Raw genomic sequence first — 22,690 nt, 5'->3', positions numbered from 1 at the left:
ATAGCTCAATCTGTTTTGAGGAGGGTTGGTGCTTATTTATGTAATCTAGGTTGGTGCCCATTTTGTCATGAAAGCTATTAATGGGCCATGGTTTTTTATCTGAAAGGGTTTTTCATTTGAAATTTGGTGTTATCTTTGTTGATGTTTGCTCTCTCTATTCTATTTCTTCTTTTATGTGGTTTTATGCGATTTAAAGTTCAAAATTCAAATACTGTTTCCTCCCCAAACTTTACTGCCCCATATCCTTGTGATAATTACATGTTAAATTGCTCTCAAACTTCTCTTTCCAATGAACTCTAGGATTTTCTTCATGGAATCTCTACGTGAAGAAATTAATCTTTTTAATCAAAGTTGCATGGGCACAAATACGGATACAGTATCAGATTCAGATATGACAATTTTTTAAGATCCCCAAAATGGATACAACATTAATATGAAACACTTACACATATATTTAACACAATTTTCTAATTTATTAGAGGAGATTTTTATTATCTCAAAAACAATACAAACACATAAATGCTACATAAATAATTATAATTAAATTAATATTTTACAATATGCAAGAATAGTAGAGTTGCATTGGAAGATGACCCAATAAAGTGGGTTTAAGAAATAGAAAAAAACTTTTTATTTGTCTTTCTCATTTGGTGTAGGTTCCTTTTATAACTGGTTTTTAAAATTTTTTTGTATGAATGGATTTTTTAAAATTAAATCTGGGATATTTAATGAGCATGTTCGTCTTGATATTTATAGATGTTACATTACTGCTACCTGGGTTAACCCTCCTGGTGGATTACGCCCACGGATGTCGTTTTATGCGACACACTTTTTGGAGATCTCAGATGGGATTATTGCTTGACCTAGCTATCTTTCACGATGCTGGTCTCATGCCCTGCGAATCTCTTTAGGTTCTTTCAGAGTTGGTTCCCATCGTCTTCGGGCTCAGTTGGATCATCATATTGACAGGGAGGACCGGACTTGTTTGTTCTATTCTTTAGGGGAGGTGGAGGATGAGGCTCACTTTCTTTTTTGATGCCCTATTTATTATGAGATCAGAGGGAGGTTCTTTTGTTTGTTCAGAGAGTGCTTCTCTCTCTATGATTTCTTCAGCTATTATGATCAGAGATGCCTTGCACTGTATCTGCGTGAGGCCACTATGCTCCGAGATAACATGATTTAGACTCTACTTCCACACCGGTACTCATCTACTCAGCTCATTACTGCTTTTTTTACACCTTTGCGTGGTGTGAAAAGGCCCTCTAGCTCTATTCGGCCTAGTGCTCTTTCTAGATGCGTCAGATCCCGTTCTGCTTATAGGCACCAGCGACACTCTTCTGAGACAGGTCGGAGACAGTGTAGTACCTCTACTCATCGACACATGTATCATTCTATGACTGATTTCTTCTCACCCAAGAAAGACTCGTAGTGCTTTTTGTTGCTTGTATTTGTTTGTTGTTGTTGCTTTTCTTCGGACACCTTTGTGTGCTCCTGCTGGCTTCAGCCCTGCTTTGTTGTAATCTTTCAGTCCCATAGACCTCTTTTTGGTCTTTTGTTGGACATTAATATCATTATCTTATCTTATCTTATCTGGGATAATTTACATCAAAATGAAAAAAAAAAAATCACATAGTATTAAACACGGTTGAAAAATCAAGGATTTTTGGGCATACATGGCTACATATATTTAACACAATTGTCTAATTTATTAGAGGAACTTTTCATTATCTCAAAAACAATACAAACACATAAATGCTACATAAATAATTATAATTAAATTAATACTTAAGAAAATGCAAAAATAGTAGAGTTGCATTGGAAGATGACCCAATAAAATGGGTTGCTGAAATAGAAAAGAACTTTTTATTTGTCTTTCTCATTTGGTCTAGGTTTCTTTTATAACTGAATTAAAAAAAAAAATTGCATGAATGGAGTTTTTAAAATTAGATCTTGGAAAATTTACATCAAAATGTAAAAACAATCAAATCACATAGTATTCAACATGGTTGGAAAATCAAGGATTTTTGGGTATGCGTGGCTACAATATTTGATGTCTATCCGGGCTGTATTGGATATGTATCCAAATTGGATATGAGGATTCCCGCACTTGAGGAGGGACAGAGGGATATCAGGCTACTCTATTTTTTAGATAATGGGGAACTGAGAAGTACCACTTTGCCTAAGCTGATGCCGTTAATACCACTTGTTAGGATCTATGCAAAATATTTGAAATGTGTGAGATAATAACAATAATGTGTAGAATAAAATGTATCATGAATAATGCAGAAGATGCTAGTGGCCCAAGATGCCCTGTGCATCCAATATACTCATAAGATAAACACCATAGAATGTTCTTGATGAAAGAAGCAATCTCATGCTATATACACTGCACGATATCCCAAACTTTTTGTATCTAGGCCTTTTCATACTATCATAGGGGTAAAGTACTGATCACAAACATAGGTCAACTCATTACCAAAACTAATATACACAAGCTATCCACTCAATCCAATATAATTATTAATTAACTGAATGGGATGTGCAACACATATTGGCATCTGCATCAGTCCTTACTATCATGTTCTTAGGTAATCACCATAATGTGTCTTAAACAATAGAAACTTCGTTAAATTTTTAGTATGCGTTTCTTAACTGAAATCAACTGTTTCTTGACTGAAATCAACTGTTTCTTGGAAACTTTATGTTTTAATGTAATCTTCACATTTGTCATGCTAATATAACTTACAGTTTTCTCACTGATATAAATACATTTATAGTTAGTAGACATTTTCTTTAAGAGGTTTCAGTTTTAAATTTTGAAGCCTCAGCTGATCTTTTAACTTAAAGCTGAAATAATATACTTTTTATTGAGAACCAAAATTATTATGTTACACTTGGACAGGTATGTATATTGTCATGAAATGATATACTTTGTATAATTTTAGCTGTGCAATGATATTAACATTTTCATTGTTATTGTCATTTCAGTTATATGTCTGAGAAAGAACGCAAGCTTAGGCTTCAATTTCAATCGGAAGCAGAAAACAGTTTACCCAAGTATGGTCAGTTTATTTTATTTGATCTACTTTGATTTATAGTTTTTGATGTTCCGTTGCAAACTATAGTCAGTTCTTTTTAATTTACTGTGGCAGTTTTTTTGATTGCAGTGATTCAATCACTGATCTACCTTCCACATCTGAAAATGTATCTGGTACTGGAAATTCCAATGGCTTATTTAGTGGCATTTCAATTTTTGTGGATGGATTTACCATACCTTCAAATCAGGTTTTCTTTTTATCTTCTTCCAGAAATGTTTAATATCATGTAATCCTTTCTTGAATTGAAAGGATAGTTTGCAACTTTGCATAGCTGCTACAAACATAATTCTGCTCTGGAATAGCCTCTAAACAAATTGATGAAGACAACCTGTGATTTAGAAGCTTTTAGATGTTTCTGAAATGTGTAGTGTTGGCAAATGTCATTTTTCACATTATTTACATTTCTGAAAGTCATATCCACAATGGAGGAATGTCCCGCATTTGGTTTGGTCTTCAAGTTAACAATTAGCTATTTAGCTAGTCCATAACCGAGGAAAATACTGACCCAATATAATATCTTTTTAAGTATTTTTTTGTGGGCAAAAACTAGTAACTATTTTTCACAAGGGAAAATCATCTACAATTTATCTTAAGTTTATTTTGATCTGCAATGTCGCAGAGTGACTTGTCCTACTTTTAAAACCCATTTTTTATAACAAAATTTCATCAACAGCAGGGCACTTTTTAGTTGCAACTCTACGTTCATTCTGTAGATTTGATCAACTGAGAAGTGTTCTGTCATGTCATAGTTGTTTAAAGTTTAGAGATAACTTCTACCAGTAATTGGCAATTCTTTTCAATAGCTCATGTTTGGCTGTGTCCTCCTGGTGCCTTCTGTGCTGTTGGTGTCCTTTGAGCTTGTTTGTGTTTAAGTTTTTGCCCGTAGTTTGGGGTGTGCGCACGCGTTTGTTTTGCATGGCCTCACCAGGTGCTTTTTCTTTGCTGTAGGCCATTGTGTTCTGTGTGCATAGTGTGCTCTCTACACAGCTTGTTCTTCCTTTCTGCCCGCCTCCCTCTGCCCGTGTTTGGGTTGTCTGTTGCTGGCACTTGTTTTTGGTGTCCACATGCTCCTCCTTTCTTTCTGCTGGTGGCCTTTTTTGTGTGTTTGCTTTCTACTGCTGCTGTGTGGTGCCTGGGTGCTGGCTGAAGTTGTTTGCTTCACCTCTTCTTGGTTCTCTTGTTCTTCCCTGGTCTCTGGTCTTGGTCTTGTGCCATGATTCTTTAGCCTTCTGTGGTCTGTTCCCGGTGGAGTTTGTGTTGGTGGTCTAGTTTCTTTTTGCCTCCATCTTCCTCTGCTGCTGGAGACCTTTCTTCTTCCACACTTCTTCCTTTCTGCTGGGTATGGTGTCTGGTCCCGGGGACATTCTTCTGTCTACTCCTTTACAGACTCACCAGCATAAGTCGTGTGATTGCCTCCCAATGTTCGACCTGCTGGAAAGAGTTTTTCGTCTTGAAACTCAAAACCAGATTCTCAGGGATACAGTTTGCAGCCTATCTGAGAAAGTTGTAGCTTTTACTACAGCTAAAATGTTTTGAAACAATAATTTGACACCAGCTTAAGATTGGTTTCCAAAGGATCAGTTAAACTATCTTTAGCCATCTCTGATTTTGCGGAACTGAAACAGCCATTAGACTCCAATCTCGAACAAGTCTCAGAAATTTAAAACATGACGGCCTAGCAAATTGAACTTGACAGTAGACAGCATTCTCTGAAAACAGAAAGCGTAACTCAATTGAAATCTTGGGCCACAGTTTGTAACAGATGTAGTGTCCCTTTGTCCATTGTGGAGGAGCTGGTTCAGGCTAAATTGGGTGAGGAGCATACTGGGTGTGTTGGTGAACTGAATTTGAAAGTTTGTGGCCTTCCTCCTTTGAATCCCAATCCGCTTAAAGTGGGTCACACTTTTCTTAGTGAGGAAGTTGAGATCTTAGGTAAGACTTGTATTATCAAAGATAAGGATGGTAAGCTGATTGGAATAGGCACAAGATCCAGAGGTAATGTATTTCAATTGAATCCTATTGAGATGACTTGTTTGGTTGCGAAAGTGGATTACAATTGGTTATGGCATAGAAGGTTTTGTCATATAAAGTTTGATAACATTGTGAAAGCAAGTAGTACATTTGCAGTCAGAGATTTGCCTAGAATCATGAAGCCTACTAATTTTGTTTGCAAAGAATGTATCATGGCTAAGTAGAAGAAGGTATCATTTCCTAGCAAGGAGTTCTCTACTACAGAGAAGTTGGAGATTGTTCATACTTGAGTGATCCTACCAGAACAAGAGGATTCTATAGAGAAAGGTACGTTATGATTTTTGTTGATGATTTCACTAGAATGATGTGGGTAGCATTTCTTAAAGAAAAATCTCAAGCATTTGAGAAGTTCAAGATATTTAATAATAGAGTTGAAAATGAATCTGGTGTAAAGATTAAATGTTTGAGATTAAATAGAGTGGAGAATTCACTTCTAGAGAGTTTAATATATTCTGTGAAGAAAATGGAATTAAGAGACAGTTATCATCACCCAAGACTCTTGAGCAAAATGGGATAGCAGAAAGGAGAAAAATATCTGTATCAGAGGCTGTAAGAGCAATGATGCTTGAGAATGATGTATCCAAGACATTTTGGAGAGAAGCAGTTAATACAACAGTATACACCATGAATAGAGTGTAGATCGGAAAATGTACAAATAAGATTCCTTATGAATTATGGTTTGGTCATATACACCTTTTGTGAAATATTTTAGAATTTTTGGAAGTGTGTGTTACATAAAGAGAGATGATGATATTGGTAAATTTGATCCAAGAAGTGATGAAGGTATGTTCCTTGGTTATTCATTGAAAAACAAAGCTTATAGATGTTTTAATCATAGAACTAAGACAATTGTTGAATGTGCAAATGTGAAAGTAGATGAAAAGTTTGGAGTTAAAAAAAGGATGATGGATTATAACTATGATGAGGAAGAAGACAATCCTAGAATTACTAGAGAAAATGTAGAAGTTTTCTTTGAGACTAATAATGATTTGCACAATGATGTACAAATTATTAAGCAAAGAGGAGAACAAAGAACTGAACCAAGAGAAGAGATAAGAGTTGAGATAGCAACTCCCACACCAAACATGATTTTGACAAAGAATCACCCTGCAGAGTGGATAATTGGAAGCAAAGACAAAAGTGTAATTACAACATATAGAGTACATGAGGAATTATGTTTGATTTCTCAAGTGGAACATAAGATTGCAGATGAGGCATGCAAAGATGATCATTGGATTCAAATAATGAAGGAAGAACAAGATCGGATTGTGAAAAATGAGACATGGGAATTGGTTCCTAGACTTAAAGATAAGAATGTTATAGGAACTAAATGGGTATTCAGAAATAAGATGAATGAACAAGGTGAATTTATGAGAAAAAAAGTTAGATTGTATGCAAAGGTTATTCACAGCAAGAGGGAATAGATTATGAAAAAACATATGCCCTTGTAGCTAGAATGGAAGTTGCAAGAATGTTTTTGGCTTATGCAACAAGTAAGAAGTTCAAAGTGTATTAGATGGATGTCAAATCAGCCTTTTTGAATGGAGAACTCAAAGAAGAAGTTTACATCGAGCAGCTTGAAGGATTTCCTTTGACAAGAGACAAGTATATGGTATGCAGATTGAAGAAAGTACTATATGGTCTAAAGCAAGCACTTAGAACCTAGTATGCAAGATTGAATAATTATTTGACAAAACTTGGATTTGCTAAAGGTATGACAGATGCTAACTTATATTTAAAAGAAATTGAGAATGGTATTTTGATCATTGTGATATTTGTTGATGACATAATCTTTGGAGGTAATGATGAAGCAAGTGATAAGTTTGTTGAAGGGATGAAGAATGAATTTGAGATGAGCATGGTTGGTGAGATGAAGTTTTTCCTAGGTTTACAGATTGTGCAAAACAATGATGGTATTTTCTTTTCACAAGCTAAATATTTGAAAGACTTGTTGAAAAGATTTGGCTTGTAAAGTTGTATGTCTGTTGGTACATCAATGGTAACTAGTCACAAGTTATCTAGCAAAGATGAGATACCTATAATTGAGAAAAAGAAGTATAGATCAATGATTGGAGGTTTGCAATATCTGTCTCACACCAGACTAGATATAACAAATGCAGTTGGGATTGTAGCTAGATTTCAAGCTAATCCTAAGGAGTATCATTATGCAGCAGTAAAAAGGATATTCCGATATTTGAATGGTACACTTGATTATGGGTTATGGTATGAGAGATCAATTGATTTCACTTTATATGCTTATATTGATGTGGATTGGGCAGGTAGCATGGATGATAGAAAAAGCACCAGTGGTGGAGCATTTTTCCTTGGAGGAAGTTTGGTTTCTTGGCTGAGCAAGAAATAGTATTATAGAGTACAATTGAAGCAGAGTACGTATTAGCAACAAATAATTGTAATCAGATCATGTGGATGAAGCAGATACTGAAGGACATTGGGATAGAATTTTCAGATCTTATTATCATACATTACAAGTACAGTGAATATGTCTAAGAATCTTGTATTGCATTCTAAGACTAAGCATATATCTATTAAGTATCATGTTTTGAGAGAGAGTTGCAGAGAAAAAAATCAGATTGGAGTATGTCAGTACAAAAGATTAGATTGCAGATATCTTTACAAAAGCTTTGCATAAAGATACATTTGAGTACTTGAGAGGTATGTTTGTGGTTATGCCCCTGCCTACTTCTTAGTAGATGATGCAAGAGATTGCATTAGTCTAGTGGTACAAAGTGCTATTGTTTGATTGGACTGAATGTTGATGCTTCCTCTATAGGGGAGTATTTGACATGAGCAGAGTCATCTAGGACTTTTGATAGATGGTTTAGAACAGTGTCTTTGGAAACTTGAGCTGGTTGAAGACTTGGAGCAGATGATTGACATAATGAAGCCTTTGTCATTGATGCCAATGGGGGAGAGATTGCATGAAAAACATCTCCTTAGTACTATGGGGGAGAGATTGCATAAAAAAATACCATGTATGGGGGAGAGATTGCATAAAGAAATACCATGTATGGGGGAGAGATTGCATAAAGAAATACCGTGTATGGGGGAGAGATTGAGACCTCCTATGTATAAAGGTTTCAATGGGAGACACATTGAATGGGGGAGAAGTTGAGAGTTGTTTAGTGCGAACAACTGATGCCGATTCGGAAAAAAAAAGAGATGCAGAACAAAGTCGTGTTCCAGAGGATTTTAGATTTGATTGATGAAGAGGACTTGAAAAGAAGAGACCAACAACTGCAGTAACAAAGTGTTGTTTTGATATTCTTGGAACTTAAATGTTTTTTTTTCTATGTTGCCATCAATGCCAAAGGGGGAGATTGTTAGCATGAATGCTGATGGTATTCCTTTGGGAGAGTATCCTAAGCATTACCAGAGCATGTGGGAGATTGTTAGCATGATTGACATGTTGCATTCATGACTATGTTTGTCTTTGATGTCAATATAGTAGTGTTTTTGTGAAGACTAATAGAGTAGTAGACAGAGATCGAGGTTGTATGGACAGAGAATTGATGTTCAGGTCAAGCACGGTTAAGCACGTGTTCTATACTGTGTCCTGATGATGAGGTTAAGTGCTCATGAAGTAAGTCGAAGACATACAGAACATATGCTTGATTTACAAAGAGCATTATACAGACAACGTTCTTTAGAAGCAATTTCTGATGGTTGGATTATATCTCCTAACTAAGATAGAATCTTGACGTGTGAAGATGTATAGTGATAGTAGATAGTCTGATGGTGACATCATCAAGTGTGTAAGGTCTGGAGTCGTACGTGTGAAAAGTTGTAAAGATTGTGAGCCGATAGTATTGTGTAATTATGAAATAATAATTATTTTAATGTGGTCTTATTATAATTAATTGGGAAAGCCTCAAGGCCGACTCAAGGAATTGTTTTGAGGAACTGGTATAAAGGAAGGTTATTTTCCTTTTGGTAAGGTGTGACTTTTTGATGTGCATAGTGTGTGAACAAGAGTAGAGTATTTGGTAAATTCGAGTAAGCAATCGAAGAGATTATTGGATGCGAAGTTGGTGATCTGGTATCGAGATTAGAAAAAAGAAGTCGTCTGGTTGATAGGATAGAGGAAGAGGAAGTTCAAGTACAGTGATCAGTTGGACAGTGAGTTCAGTGATCTTGTCCCTAAAGTTGTTTGGACAGTGGATCCATTTGCCTTCTACAACTCCTAACAGGGTTGGAATCTCTTAACAGGGATTCAAAGTCTCCTAACAGAGACTGATATGCACTGAATGTTTTGATTGACTCCTAATAGGGTCCATCCTCTAATAAGGAACATTTATATTAGTACATCATTTTGTGGGTACCATCCCCAGTGGGGTTTTCCCTCTGATCAAGGGTTTCCCGAGTGAACATATCTAGTGTTATTGTGCATGAGTATCTTGCTGTGGTTATTGACTATATTGCTCATATGGTTAAGAATAAATAAGGTTGATAATTTTTATAATAGCTGGATAACTGATTTACCCCCCCCTTCCCTCAGTTATATTTGTGGACTTTACATTCTAACAATTTTAATGGGGTAGGAAAGAGGGTTTTATGAGTTGGGGAGCATTTGTTCAACAACTATTTTTTGAATGATTCTTGCTAGCGTTGTTCCCCCCAGAATATCTAAGGTTGCTTATTGAATTATTCACATATTTTAATTCTCTCATGAACTCTATGGCTCTTTCATTTTGCTCCATTAATGTTTTAGATGTCATTTCTATGAATGCTCTTAGTTCATTGTTTATTGGTTCACTCATTGTATTATTTGATGTTTGTTACTTTTTCCTTTTTCTACGACCCTTTGCGTCCTCTAGCTTTCTTGCATTAACAAGATGGTAGGATGAAAGCTTTGATACCAATTGTAATGTCCCCATGTGAGTTTGTCTATTTATACATGAATGAATCTATTTTGATTGTATTCGATTTACATAATAACATAGTCATATCAAGAATAAGCTATGTTTGAGCTAAGAAGTTCATGGTATTCCGGTTATAACTCTGGTCTTGAAGGAATGCTGAGATACAATGGATCGCCTTGACACCAAACTCAACAATCTTCCTCAAGGTTTTGTGGATCCAAACCTTAAGTTTTTATTGGCTGTGTCCTCAAGGCGCTCGGGGATGCTGATCCTTACCCTATCTTGAGACAACCTGTTGGCTGCATTTATACAGGCCTCTCCCATACTGTATCCCTACTCATCTCTTTGAGCTTAGAATTATAACTGGTCTGAGCTTGGATGTTATACAAGTAAATTGATCCTATTTATTACAATACATAATATGTTGTATACTTACCTTAAAGATACATAAAGTCTTGTTCTCCTAATAGAGTGTCTTCCCTTCGGAGTTGGTGGTAACATATTATATCCGGTTGTATCAGATGAAGGTAACTGGAGTTATTCTTATTTATTTATACCTTTTCAGGGCACAATGAGTAGTATGTGGTTGGGTTACCTCCTGAATGTGCTCTTTGCGTAATTTACTATAAGCATTATGCTAGTTCTCTATTATTCTCTTTTTCTGTGTAGTGGTCGTCTGCTATTTATTGGCTGTATATGCCATTTTCTGCAGACTGTATTATAAACCTTTATTTTTCTGTTTTATTCTTGTGCCGTTGTGCCCATCCTTTTGAGCCAGTTATTATTATATCCTTTTGCAGTCAAAGGACACAGCTCTTAATCCTGTCATGTCTGTTTGCAACTTTGCATAGCCGCACAACATTCGGAAACTTTAGTTTGTTTGATTCTGTGTTGCATTAATCCTTGCCACGTCAGACATAACCATCCGATTTGGACGTTATGGATAGTTTTGAAAATCAAGGTGTCCAATGCCAATGGTTATATGAGTTGCTGGCATAAATATTACTGTTTCATTTTTTTAATAATTATTTATTAATCACATTTAACCCCTTGAATAATAACAGGATATTCAGTAATTACTATTTAATTATTTGTTTAATTTATATATTCAATTCATTGGTATAAGTTTATTAATATCATTGATGATTAATAATATAAAATTTTGTTACAGGTAGGGGGATATTACAAAAATGGACTTGTCAATCACACTTCCAGTATTCAGTGGAGACACTAAAAAAACTGTGCACATCCGCTTGTTGGGGTCGCTTTGGTAGAGAAAGTACATTAAAGAATATATCAAACTGCTAGATTTTGGGGTTCCCTGTGGAAAGATACCCTGGACTATTATAATTAAACATATCAGAAACATGATAAAGACTGGTAGGAGGTGAAGAAGGATTTTTTCTAGTCAACTTTGACACTCAAGACATCTCAAGAATGAGCAAGATGAGAGATCTAGTCTAGAAGGGAGGCGAGTCTGTAAAAGAACTTGATAAGAAGTGTAATGAAGTACCCCGGAAAATGGAAGAACCATTGACAGAGAAGCAGAAGATAAGAGTGGGTTTTTTTTCTAGTCAAGTCTGGCACTCAAGACATCCCAAGAATGAGCAAGATGAGAGATCTAGTCTAGAAGGGAGGTGAGTCCGTAAAAGAACATGATAAGAAGTGTAATGGAGTACCCCGGAAAATGGAAGAACCATTGACAGAGAAGCAGAAGATAAAGAGTGAGTTTTTCCCAAATTGCAGAAAAAACAAACATCAGAGGAGCACTGGGCAAAAAGATATTTGATGCATATATGGATGTGGTAACTATGGAGTACTGCTGCGAGGAACAACCATGGAGGAAGGCAGATACTGAAGGACAAAAAGAAACCTTGGAGAGATAATAATTGGCTGTTGAGAAATTAACTTTGTGACAGAACATTGTGGTGAGAGAAGAGGTAAAGATGTTGAAACAAGAGATCTGGTGTTCTTAGTTTTCAAGAGGACACCTAGAAATGAGTGCCCAAAGGCACAAGGAGAGAAAAGGGTAGTAGCCTTCAAAAGTTGAACTTCAAACAATGCCAGCCAAAATGAACTCATTATATTGTGGGTCATGTGGAGAATGGGATAGTCATACAAAGAAAATTATCCATCTAATACAATGCGTTTTTGAAATGTGGAAGAACACCTAGAACCTAGATGTACACTCCGTGTATGTGATAGTGTTATCACATTAGATGCTATGTTCTCTTTTGAAACTTGTGGGATTCTTTGGTATTCTTTGGTACTTTGTCCATTTAGCACAAAAAAATCAACATTAAGATCCCCTAGTTTAAAACATTTCACATTGGATCACGCTACTCTCGAATTGGAAATTAAAGCACCTCAGAAAGAAAGACTTCTGGCTTGATAGCTAATATTATTCTAGTGTTCATTTGTGGCAGGGTGGACACAATGTCCCCCACTTGCAACAAATCATAGCGTTCATTTTCCCCCATTCATTCAAAATCCATTCATAAAAAAATGTTCTAGATGAAAAATAGTATTTGTACAGATAAGCAGAAAAGAAAGCAACACTTTTTGACCTTCCTCTTTATTTTTCCACACCAACCATGTTAGTGTTAGTTATGATATGTAAATTTCAGGGTTTGAAGTTACCTTAACTGCTTTTGTCCTTTCCTGAGGGGGGTTTTCTTACAAAAATGTTGTGGACATCTCTTCCATATTTTTCAAATGCTTTTAAGGATAGTGTTATTGTAATTTTCCATGGGGCTTTGTTTCTTCAGTGCACTGTATATAGTTATTCTAATCAAGGATTATGTTTTATTTAGAATTCATAATTCTCCTATCTCTTTTAGGTTTTATACATGAAAATCCATTTGGTATCAGAATCTTAATTTAAATCCTTGGACGATAACATTATTCTGTAGCATCTATGCTGGTTGGTTGTGTTGACATTTTTTCCTTTATATTGATAAATAGGAATAGTTTGTAGGAATGGTTTATTTATCTGAATTTCGTGAGTTTGATATTTTTCAGGAGCTACGTAATTGCATGATTAGTTATGGGGGACGTTATGAGAATTATTTCTCAAGAGAGAGGGTTTCACACATTATTTGTAGTAATCTGCCTAACAGTAAGATCAAGAATTTAAGGTAATGCTAGCATGCTTTCTTGCAAATGTGTGAGTGTCTGTGACAGAGAAAGAGATGCACATATCTATTTAAGCTATTGTTTGCTAAGATTTTACTAATTTGTGATGTTTGTTTGTACATACTGGAATATCTACTAATGTGAAAGATTGAGGGAACTTTTGATCTTATTTTCTAGTGTTTCTTTACAAGCTTTGCTCACAAATGATGTTTATTCTGGGGGAGGCTGGATTTACTAAAATTATTAAATGGCGTATGTGCAGGTCTTTCAGCAGGGGACTACCGGTTGTAAAACCTCAGTGGATAGTAGACAGTGTAGCTGCAAACAGAATTTTACATGGTATATTGTATTTTTAAAAATTTGACTTGCTCACATAGTTTTTAAATTATTTTCAAATATTGCGTATTTGAAGTTTGGTTTGTCCCAAACTCTACTATATTCTATCAAAACACACAGATCTACATATATATGATACTCAAACCAATTTGGACATTTCTAAATGCTAGTATATATTTGGACACTGAGGAAGCAACTACATTTTCCAAGATTTTAAATAGTGGACAAGATTGTTCATTATAATAAAATAACTTTTCTTTTAAAAAGCTCTGAACTTACATTTGTTTAGCAGAATAGTAGTGATTCCAATTAGATGGGTCATTACTTGTTTCACTAATGCTTTACATAATGAATCATTTGGGATTGAAAAGCTTTTGGAATTAGGGTCATTAAGCAAGCTTGTTTTTTAAATTTTTATTTATGTATTGGTTCCATTTGAAGCTTGTAAAAGTTGTGATCCCTAAACTCAAAGCTTCAGGATATTTGTTGAGAACTATTTTTATTGATTTTTTGAGTATTTGCAGTTGTAGCCATGGTATTAAATTTGAAAACTGAGACTTGTTATGAACTTGGAAGCCCTGGTTCAGACTCAGCAAAAAATCAGCTAATTAAAAAACACATGAATTTATAAATTAAATTTAGACAATGCATGAGGCAAGGGAAAATGAATTTACTGAAGTACATAAGACTATTTTTATTCATAGTAGCGTTTCTTGGAGTTACCATTGACTCATTAAACCAAAAGTAAAAATGTAATTTAACCAGGGAAAATTGTAATATGGTGTGCTGTTTTTTTAAAACTAAAGATACTAAATTTTTTCTTTTGTGATCTTTCAGACTAGATAGGTGGTGGTGGAAGAACTTTTTTTGTTTCATTCTGTTTGTTTTGTTGATGAATCAATATGAAAGAACAATGAATTTCAGCAATAAGAAAATTTGAAATTATTTAAATAACATTCAATACAGGAGCAGAAATTCCCAGATAAAGATGCTGATAAAAAATATTTGTTTTTTAATCAATATAAGAGCAACCCAGTTCCTTAAATAAAAAAAACCTTTACATATTAAAGCCAAACATAACCAGATAAAGTTGTTGACAAATATTAGACCTGCAAATTCCCAATTCTGGGTGCCATACCCTTGACCCTGAGAGGCAACATCCCTGTTAACGAATGATTCAATTATTCTGATAAACACGTGTTGCTTGATGAATACTTCAGATCTCTTAGACTGTATCTTTGAATAGTGTATGAGATGTTATCGGCAAGGGATTTTATCCTCACCAACCCAAAGGACAGCCTCCGGAAACGCTACAGCTAAACTCCAAAAAGTTAATGAATGCTGAAGGGTTCAATTTGCCTTCAAAAAAGGCTACAGCCTCCAGCGCTGATTCCCACTCCCAAATGAGGGAAAAGAGGATTTTATTTAATGAATTATTGAAACCTTAATATCTCCCACGTTGGTAGCCACTTTTGGCTTCGCCATTTGACTTCTTAATAAAATTACCTCGTAGCTCCCTAGATTGGGCGCTCACTTCTAGGATGTTTACCACATAGATTTAATGATTAATGCACATAGACAATGAACAAGAACAGCAACAACAGTACTTCGTTTATCATTCGCATATGCCAAGAGAGATCACTTTATGCTTGATAAGATAAGATCAAATGATTTACAATGATCCCAGACAAGGTATAAATACTTTCCGCCAAACCTTCTCGAAGGGTTCCGTCGGCTACATAACAATCCTAATCTACCCGTCGGCTACAAAATCTTTACTGACGACATGAACCCGTCGGCTACACAGTTTCTATTGACAATATCATCCCCCCCAAAAAGAAAAAGTCGTCTCCGGACGACAATTACAAAATACTCAAGACAAATTAACACACAAAATACATTAACTGACTAACAACACAAGATAGATCACTTCCACATTCGTCCCGTGTCTGCACCAAATTGGTCTCCAATCCACGATGCATCTGTAGCCTCTACTAACACAATACTATCTCCTTAGTCAAGCTGACCTTGATAGCCACTTGTTGCTGTTTTCTCTGCTTTCAACTTTTGGGTACCCTGAGCCAAGTTTTGTTGTACTGCCTTCAATTAGATGATCAACTCCTCCCAAGCTCTTTATACATCCACCAAGACAGTTTCACGTCCAACACCTACTCCAAGTGCCTCTGGTACACAGACACTCTATATCGGCAGCAGCTCCAAGTCTCATCAACTGGTCACACTCCCCACGACTGATAACCACAACGACTGGGGGTTGAGGGGTAGCGCCTTGGGCATGCTCTCTGTCGCGATACAGGCTAAGACCAAATTAGCACTCCGAAACCCACACAAAACTGCATGGAACACACTATTTCTATCATTTTATTCCGATTCCACTCTTTTTGGCAACTGCTTATGTCTACCCTTCTCTTTGGCATCATGTGTTACTCATTCCGAACAATTTGAATCTGTTGACTTTTTTTTTTTTGAAAACCTCCTGTCACCCTTCTTGGCCTTTCTATGCTGAAAGTGCCGCAATCACCTGTTGCTTTAAAGTGTAACCCTGTGAAAGTAAGAGACGCTGCTGGAACAAGCCGCGGCTAAAAGACATAACGCCTGCGGAAAGAAGTGTTAAGCCACGGAGAATAGAATGTTGGCGCTCGGTGAGAATGTCCTCCAAAGCCCGCGGGAAGGAAAGGGAATAGTCGACCTGCAGAAGATAAAACAACCGATGGGAATGAAATCTTAAGCGGTTCGTGAGCTGAGCCTTATGGTGCTGAGAATCTTCAAAGCAACCCGTGGGAAAAGTGGAGTTTGCGGAAGAACATACGCCGCGGGGGAGGAGGATGCACGCGGAAGAACTAAAGAAAGTCGCGAGAAATGAAAACCTCAGCGGAAATACAGAATTGCCCACGGGAACCATAGGTAGCCGTGGAAAATAAGACCCCCGCGGGTTGTTCGTGGAACAATTGTTCGTGGGACAGGTGTCCGCGGAACAATGCGCGGGTGACCTCGCGGGCACATCTTCATTCTCTTTTTTTTTTTTTTTCATTTTTGTCTTTTTTTAAATTTTTTTATTTTTTATAAATAAAAAAATACACCACCTCAATTTTGCCTCCAGACCTCGCCATTCTGCAACGATGAGGGAGTCGTTCAGACTTGGCCATTTTGGGATGACGACGGAGTCTTCCTGGCATGGTACATCTTTAGCTTCGACCCTTTGATTGCCTGAGGCACTTCTTGCCCTTCTAAGGTCCACAATTATATTGCTCCATTGTCGCCGACCTCTCGGATCTGGTATGGTCCTACCCATCTAACCTTAAACTTTCCTGGTTTGATTTCATGTCGTCCGTCGTACTTCAACACTAATTGCCCCGGCTGAAACCTGTTTAGTTCCAGGTGCTTATCACGCCATGCTTTGCGTCTGTTTTGTGTTACCTTTGTGGCCCATTGTGCCTGCGGTCATCGCTCATCTAGATTATTTCCTTGCTATCGCCACCCTTCAACTAATTTTATGGTGTGGTGCATTCTTTTCTTTCTGTGTGATTCGTTCACCGTGTACCAGAGGGTGGGATCTTTCTTTTTCCTCTTTTTTCTCACCTTCGTCAACTCTTAGCATATTACAACTCAGAAAGAGTTCGTAGTCTTCTATCTGCCAGTGGAAAAGGCCATTCACCGAGTCTAGGTCATCGTCATTCAATCCTCCTTCTAGTCTCAATACTCCTTCGTTCGGTTCCATTCTCCTCTTCCCTTCGTCGTCACTTTCTTCTTCACCTTCTGAGTCTGACGATGTTGCCTCCACACCTACCATTTGTGTGTGCAGGTCAATTATAAATCTTTTACCTCCGCGCTCCATTGATAGGGTATTTCGTTTCCAATCATGTTTTACTTTTGCTTGCACTAACCAATTCGATCCTAGAATAGCATCATATCATTTTCTTTTTAATGGAATGACCACAAAGTCCAATAAAAATGGTTGCGTTCTAATAGTTACCGGTTGCGCCCTCAAGGTTCCCAACGGTTTGATCCCGTTTTGGTCTGCCGTGAGCAACTGGAATGTAGGTGGTCACAACGTCGGCTTTCCCAGCTTCTTCCAGGTATCCTCTGGTAACACATTCACGCCGGACCCTCTGTCGACAATTGTGTTTGTCAGAACATTTCCCAAAATCCCCATCTTGACGACTGCTGGATGCCGTTCGGATGCAAGTGCTAGCAACGTTGGGTCTTCTCCACCGACAGTAATTTCCTTCCCTCTTCCTGGTTCTTCTGTCGCTGGCGCAATATTTGTGATTGCCGATCTGAGCTGAGGCATTGTAAGAAGCAAATCATTTATCTTGACCTGTACCTCCATTTGTAACATCTGCCGTACGATGTTTTGTTTTGCGGTTTTCCTTGCTGAGGTGCTGGTGGTGTCTTTCAGCTGAGAGGTCTTCGCCTGCGATGCCTTTGCAATCTTCGCCCGCACTTCCCCCAATTTCCTCTTTTCTTCCGCTAGGTCCGGGTACACTTTTGCTTGCCTCCGCGTAATTGCGAGAACGTCCTCTTCATCCGTCCCGACAGTGTTCAAGTTTACTCCGGGTTTTGGGCACTTGGCATCTTCATGATCGCCTAGTTTGCACCATCTGCATAACAGTTTTGGTGTGTTTGACGTTGTACAGTCCCGGGCAAAGTGACCCCGCAAATTACAGGCTCAACATTGAACAATTGGCTGTCTGTTCACATCATACTGAATTCGACTCTTCCCGCCATTATTATTGTTATTGTTCGCATTGTTGTTTTGCTCGCGTCTATTATTCCTGTATCCTCCGGACATGGCACCCTCCGTGCTTGTATTCCCACTCCCTCCAGATGCGGAAGCCCCCTGTGCTAGGAACACTTTTTGAGGTCCTCTGGTTTTCATGTTGAAGGGGCATTCTTTTGTAGAATGTCCCATGATCTGACAAATATTGCAGAACTGGTTCTTTGGACAGGACCCTTTGGTGTGACCTTCTGTCTTACACTCCGTACACCATAGCTTGTTGCCCTTTGGTTCTTTCTGCATGTTCTTAAATTCCTTCATCATACGAATCATGTCCTTCTGGAGGGCTCAGACCTTTTTGCTGTTGTTTTCCTCATCGCTACTTTCTTCTTCCGAGGATGCATCGTCATTTGACTCAGAGGAGATACTCTTCTTCTTCTTTTTCGTCTTTTGCTCACTCTCCAGGTTCAGTGCCCGGTTGTATGCTTCAATGTATGACGAAAGGGGCATGATCTTCATCTTCTTTCGCAATTTCGGGTGTAGGCCTTCAATGAACCACCTTTTCTGTAATCCATTAGTGGGCTTATTCTCCATTTTGTTGATCAAATCCTTCAACTTCCTGGCATAGACTCGGACTGTTTCATTTTGCCCTTGTCCTGTATTGTATATCTCTGCTACAATTTCGTTGTCGTTGCGGAGTAGTTGAAATTCAGCCGTAAACTCCTTCTTGAGGTTATCCCAAGTGGTTAAGTTCTGGGGATTTGCATCGGCGAACCAATCAATTGCAACATCCCGTAGGGTTACTGGAAACTGCTGCACCCATTCGTTTGTATCTGTTATGCCATTTGCCCTCCAAATCATTTCTCATGTTTTATAGTGTCGGCTCGGATCAGCCATACCATCACCATCACTTTCCCTTGTTTTATCCTCTACTAGCAATTCCCTCCATTTGATTAAATACTTTTTGAAGACCTGCTTTTGATGCTGGTCCTAAGTGATTAGATTATTGAGAGTGGGGTGGGGGCGTGTGAACCAATTATCAACAATTCAAATAACTTTTTCACCTTTGAAACTGCTAACCGGTAGATCAACCTAAAGTATCAAATGAAACATCCAACACATGAAAACATTCTCACATTTGACACAGAGATTTTGGTTACATTGAGACCCAACTTAGATCAAAGCCATGGTGGGAATTAGTACCCACCAATAATTTGCACTCTTCTGAAATACGCCCTGTTAGGAGCTTAACCCTATTAGAAGTTCACAAAGATGTTAGGTGCCACCTTGTCAGGGGATTTTTCTCTAGCCGTGTTATGAGCTTTACCCTGTTAGGTTCATTGGAGACTTTGAACACTAGCTAAAGTGTCTAGCTAAAGTGTCATCGTGTTAAAGGATTTACAATGAGGACCTATTAGAATTCACCCAAGGGATTTCACGTGTTGTAACTGTAGGGAACAACAAAAAAGTTGATATGTGAAATAACACCATCTCCACTTGATCATATCTGCTTAAGCTCTCTGACTCTTATCAATTCACTTCTCTTCTCTATGATCAACAACATCAAACCTGTCCTTTTACCTGTTATACCGGTTTTCACTGCTTCCACTGACTTAACCAAACCCTAAATGTACTAATGTTGGAAAATCCAAATATCCTGCTTAGATCTAACCGCCATAAGATGTTATCTTATGTTACCAACTACTTAACATGACCGCACCACTAATTTATAGTATAAAACACATTTTTATTAGTCATGAACTTCCTAAAGAATCTTCTCCACAAATTCAATCTCGATCACTGTGATATCTGACATCACCTCCACATGTGCATCCATGTCATCAGATTACAACTGACTGACCCCATTGCAACCTCACCAAGTTGGACTACAATCAACAATATCAAACTTGTCCTTTTATACTAGTTTTTGCCGATTCTACCAACTTTACCAAACCCTAAATGTATTAATGTTGGGAAATCCTAATATCCCGCTTAAATCTAACTGCCATAAGATTTATCTTATGTTACCAACCATTTAATATGATTGCACCACTAATTCATAGTATTTTGTGCAAGAGGTCCAACATATTTTGACTTGTCACAAATTTCCTGTAGAATCGTCTCTATGAATTCAATCTCGATACTATGATGTTTGACATCACCTCCATAGGTGCATCCACTTCATCAGATTACAATTGACTAAGCCCAAGTCATGGCAACCTTGCCACCTATCATTGATTCCAAGTTACCGATGGTTACTCAAGAAATCATTTTTCGTTAATTCGTCTTTGTCTTCTTTAACCTATTTGTCATAGCTTTACCGGTCACTTGTCAATCATGAAACTATTTCATCGGTCACCTTTCCATCCTGAAAATGCTTTGCATGTCTTGATAGTGAGTTGCTATTGTAACTAAATCAACTTCATTATCTAGTGAATATCCTCCTATGATCGTTCCACTTCACTCATCATGGATTTGATAAAGTAGTCAAATCACTTGTCGATTGTGACTAACTGCTCATAGTAGTTGCACAATAACAGATCATCATGGACTCAAATCATCACCTATTGTTTCCATCATCACATCATCAACATGTTCTAACAATTGCATCAGTAATGCCAACATTCTCCCCCTTTGGGATTGATGGCAACACCTATTATACTGGACTTTACTTCATGCATAAATTTGTTCATTGACAATTATTGGAAATAAAATGTTTCCATTTTTGTCTTTACCTTAACTTTAATCTTCTACAAATTTTCTCTCTTCACTGCACTTCATTCCTCTTCATTCTCTCCTTTCTTTTCTACTCAATCTCTCCCCTTCACTCATCTTCTCATTCTCTCATTCACTAGGTCTTCTAAATCTCTTAGGATCTGTTCTATCTTTCCCCCCTTGATAACAATCAAAGGTGTACATGTATACCCATTATCTGCTCCCCTCTATTCCAATCTGTTCCTTGACCTTTACTTCTTAAGTACACACCTCTTCATTCTACAACTACTCCCCTTAAGGAGTAGCATCCGCACATCAAGTTCAAAGTTTAAGATATTTAATGATGGTGCTTGAATTGATGCAGCTTTGCCTTTTCTTAATTTAACTTTGGTGAGTGAGTTATGGTTTACCCCTAACTTGCCCCTTATGTACTCAAACATATCCTTGGGTAGTGGCTGTGTGAATATGTCTGCTACTTGTCCCTAGTTGGCACATATTCCAACTTCAACTCCTTTTCTTGAACCTATTTTCTAAGATAATGATACTTGACAGCTATGTGCTTGGTATTAGAGTGCATCACTGGGTTCTTTGAAATGGTTATAGTACTATAGATAACTATCGGTTCATCTATCTTCTCTTGTATTCCTTCCAATATTTGCTTGATCCATATTACTTGTGTACAATGTATTGCAGCAACTACATACTCTGCTTCAGCTGTAGACTAAGATACACATTTTGGTTTCTTACTCGTCCATGAAAAAAGTATTTCTCCTAGATTGAATACACCACCACTCGTACTTTTCCTATCATCCACATTACCTGCCCAATCAACAACAATGTATGCATTTAGTGTGAAATCTCTTTTGTGTCCATACCATAAACCATATTCTTTAGTTCCCTTTGGATATGTGAAGATTCTCTTGACTACAATCAAGTGAGATTCCTTTGGATTAGAGGAAAACCTTGCTACTAATCCAACTGCCTGTGCTATATCTGGTCTCTTCTGCACTACATATTGTAGCTTATCGATCATGGATCTTAATATTTCATCCACTGCTAGAATCATCTTCTTTGGATAGCTTGCAACCTGTTATCATTGGAGTACCTACTGGTTTGGAGTGTTCTAGACCAAATGATTTCAATATCTCCTTTATATACTTGGTCTGAGCGATGTAAATACCATTCTTGACTTATAGATCTGCAAACTAATGAAGAATTTGATCTCACCGATCATAGACATTTTGAATTCATTTTTCATTTCTTCTGAGAATGAAATACTCATCACATCATTATCTCCAAAGATAATATCATCAATAAATATTTTTGCAATCAGTAGCTTGTCTTTACTTTCTATCTTCAGGTACACATTGTTTTTGTCACTTGTCCTCGTGAATCCAATTTTGATCGAGTATGAATGTAGCCTTTCATACCATACCCTGGGTGCTTGTTTCAGTCGATACAAGAGATTCTATAATCTGCACACCATATTCTTCCTTCCTGAATTGACAAATCCTTCAGGTTGTTTTATGTATACCCCTTCTTCCAAAATTCCATTGAGAAATGCTGACATAGCTTCCATTTGATAAACTTTGAAGACTTTGTAAACAACAAATACAAGTAAAATTTTAACTCCTTTAAGTCTCGCCACAAGTGCAAAAGGCTTTCCATAATCTAGTCCTTCCTCTTGTGCATAACCTTTTCAAACTAGCCTTTCCTTATTCCTGACAACCTGACATGTTTCATCCATCTTCTTCTTGTAA

At 37.3% G+C, this 22,690-nt stretch overlaps 1 protein-coding gene across 2 annotated transcripts in view; it reads left to right on the top strand.

Moving 5' to 3' along the window:
- The window catches only part of REV1 (DNA-directed DNA polymerase), a 264,062-nt gene that overhangs the window by 33,483 nt on the left and 207,889 nt on the right, over positions 1–22,690 (top strand). For both annotated transcript variants that reach the window (XM_089830019.1, XM_089830018.1), the window contains exons 2-5: positions 2,989–3,057; positions 3,168–3,285; positions 13,031–13,146; positions 13,407–13,483. In XM_089830019.1, the coding sequence (XP_089686145.1) occupies positions 2,989–3,057; positions 3,168–3,285; positions 13,031–13,146; positions 13,407–13,483 (380 nt within the window). The remainder of the gene's footprint in view (positions 1–2,988; positions 3,058–3,167; positions 3,286–13,030; positions 13,147–13,406; positions 13,484–22,690) is intronic.

The sequence above is a fragment of the Cupressus sempervirens genome, chromosome 5 (genome assembly GCF_028749045.1).
Source record: "Cupressus sempervirens isolate cs-2001-9-10 chromosome 5, ASM2874904v1, whole genome shotgun sequence".
NCBI lineage: Eukaryota > Viridiplantae > Streptophyta > Pinopsida > Cupressales > Cupressaceae > Cupressus > Cupressus sempervirens.
This window is presented reverse-complemented; position numbering and strand designations above follow the sequence as displayed.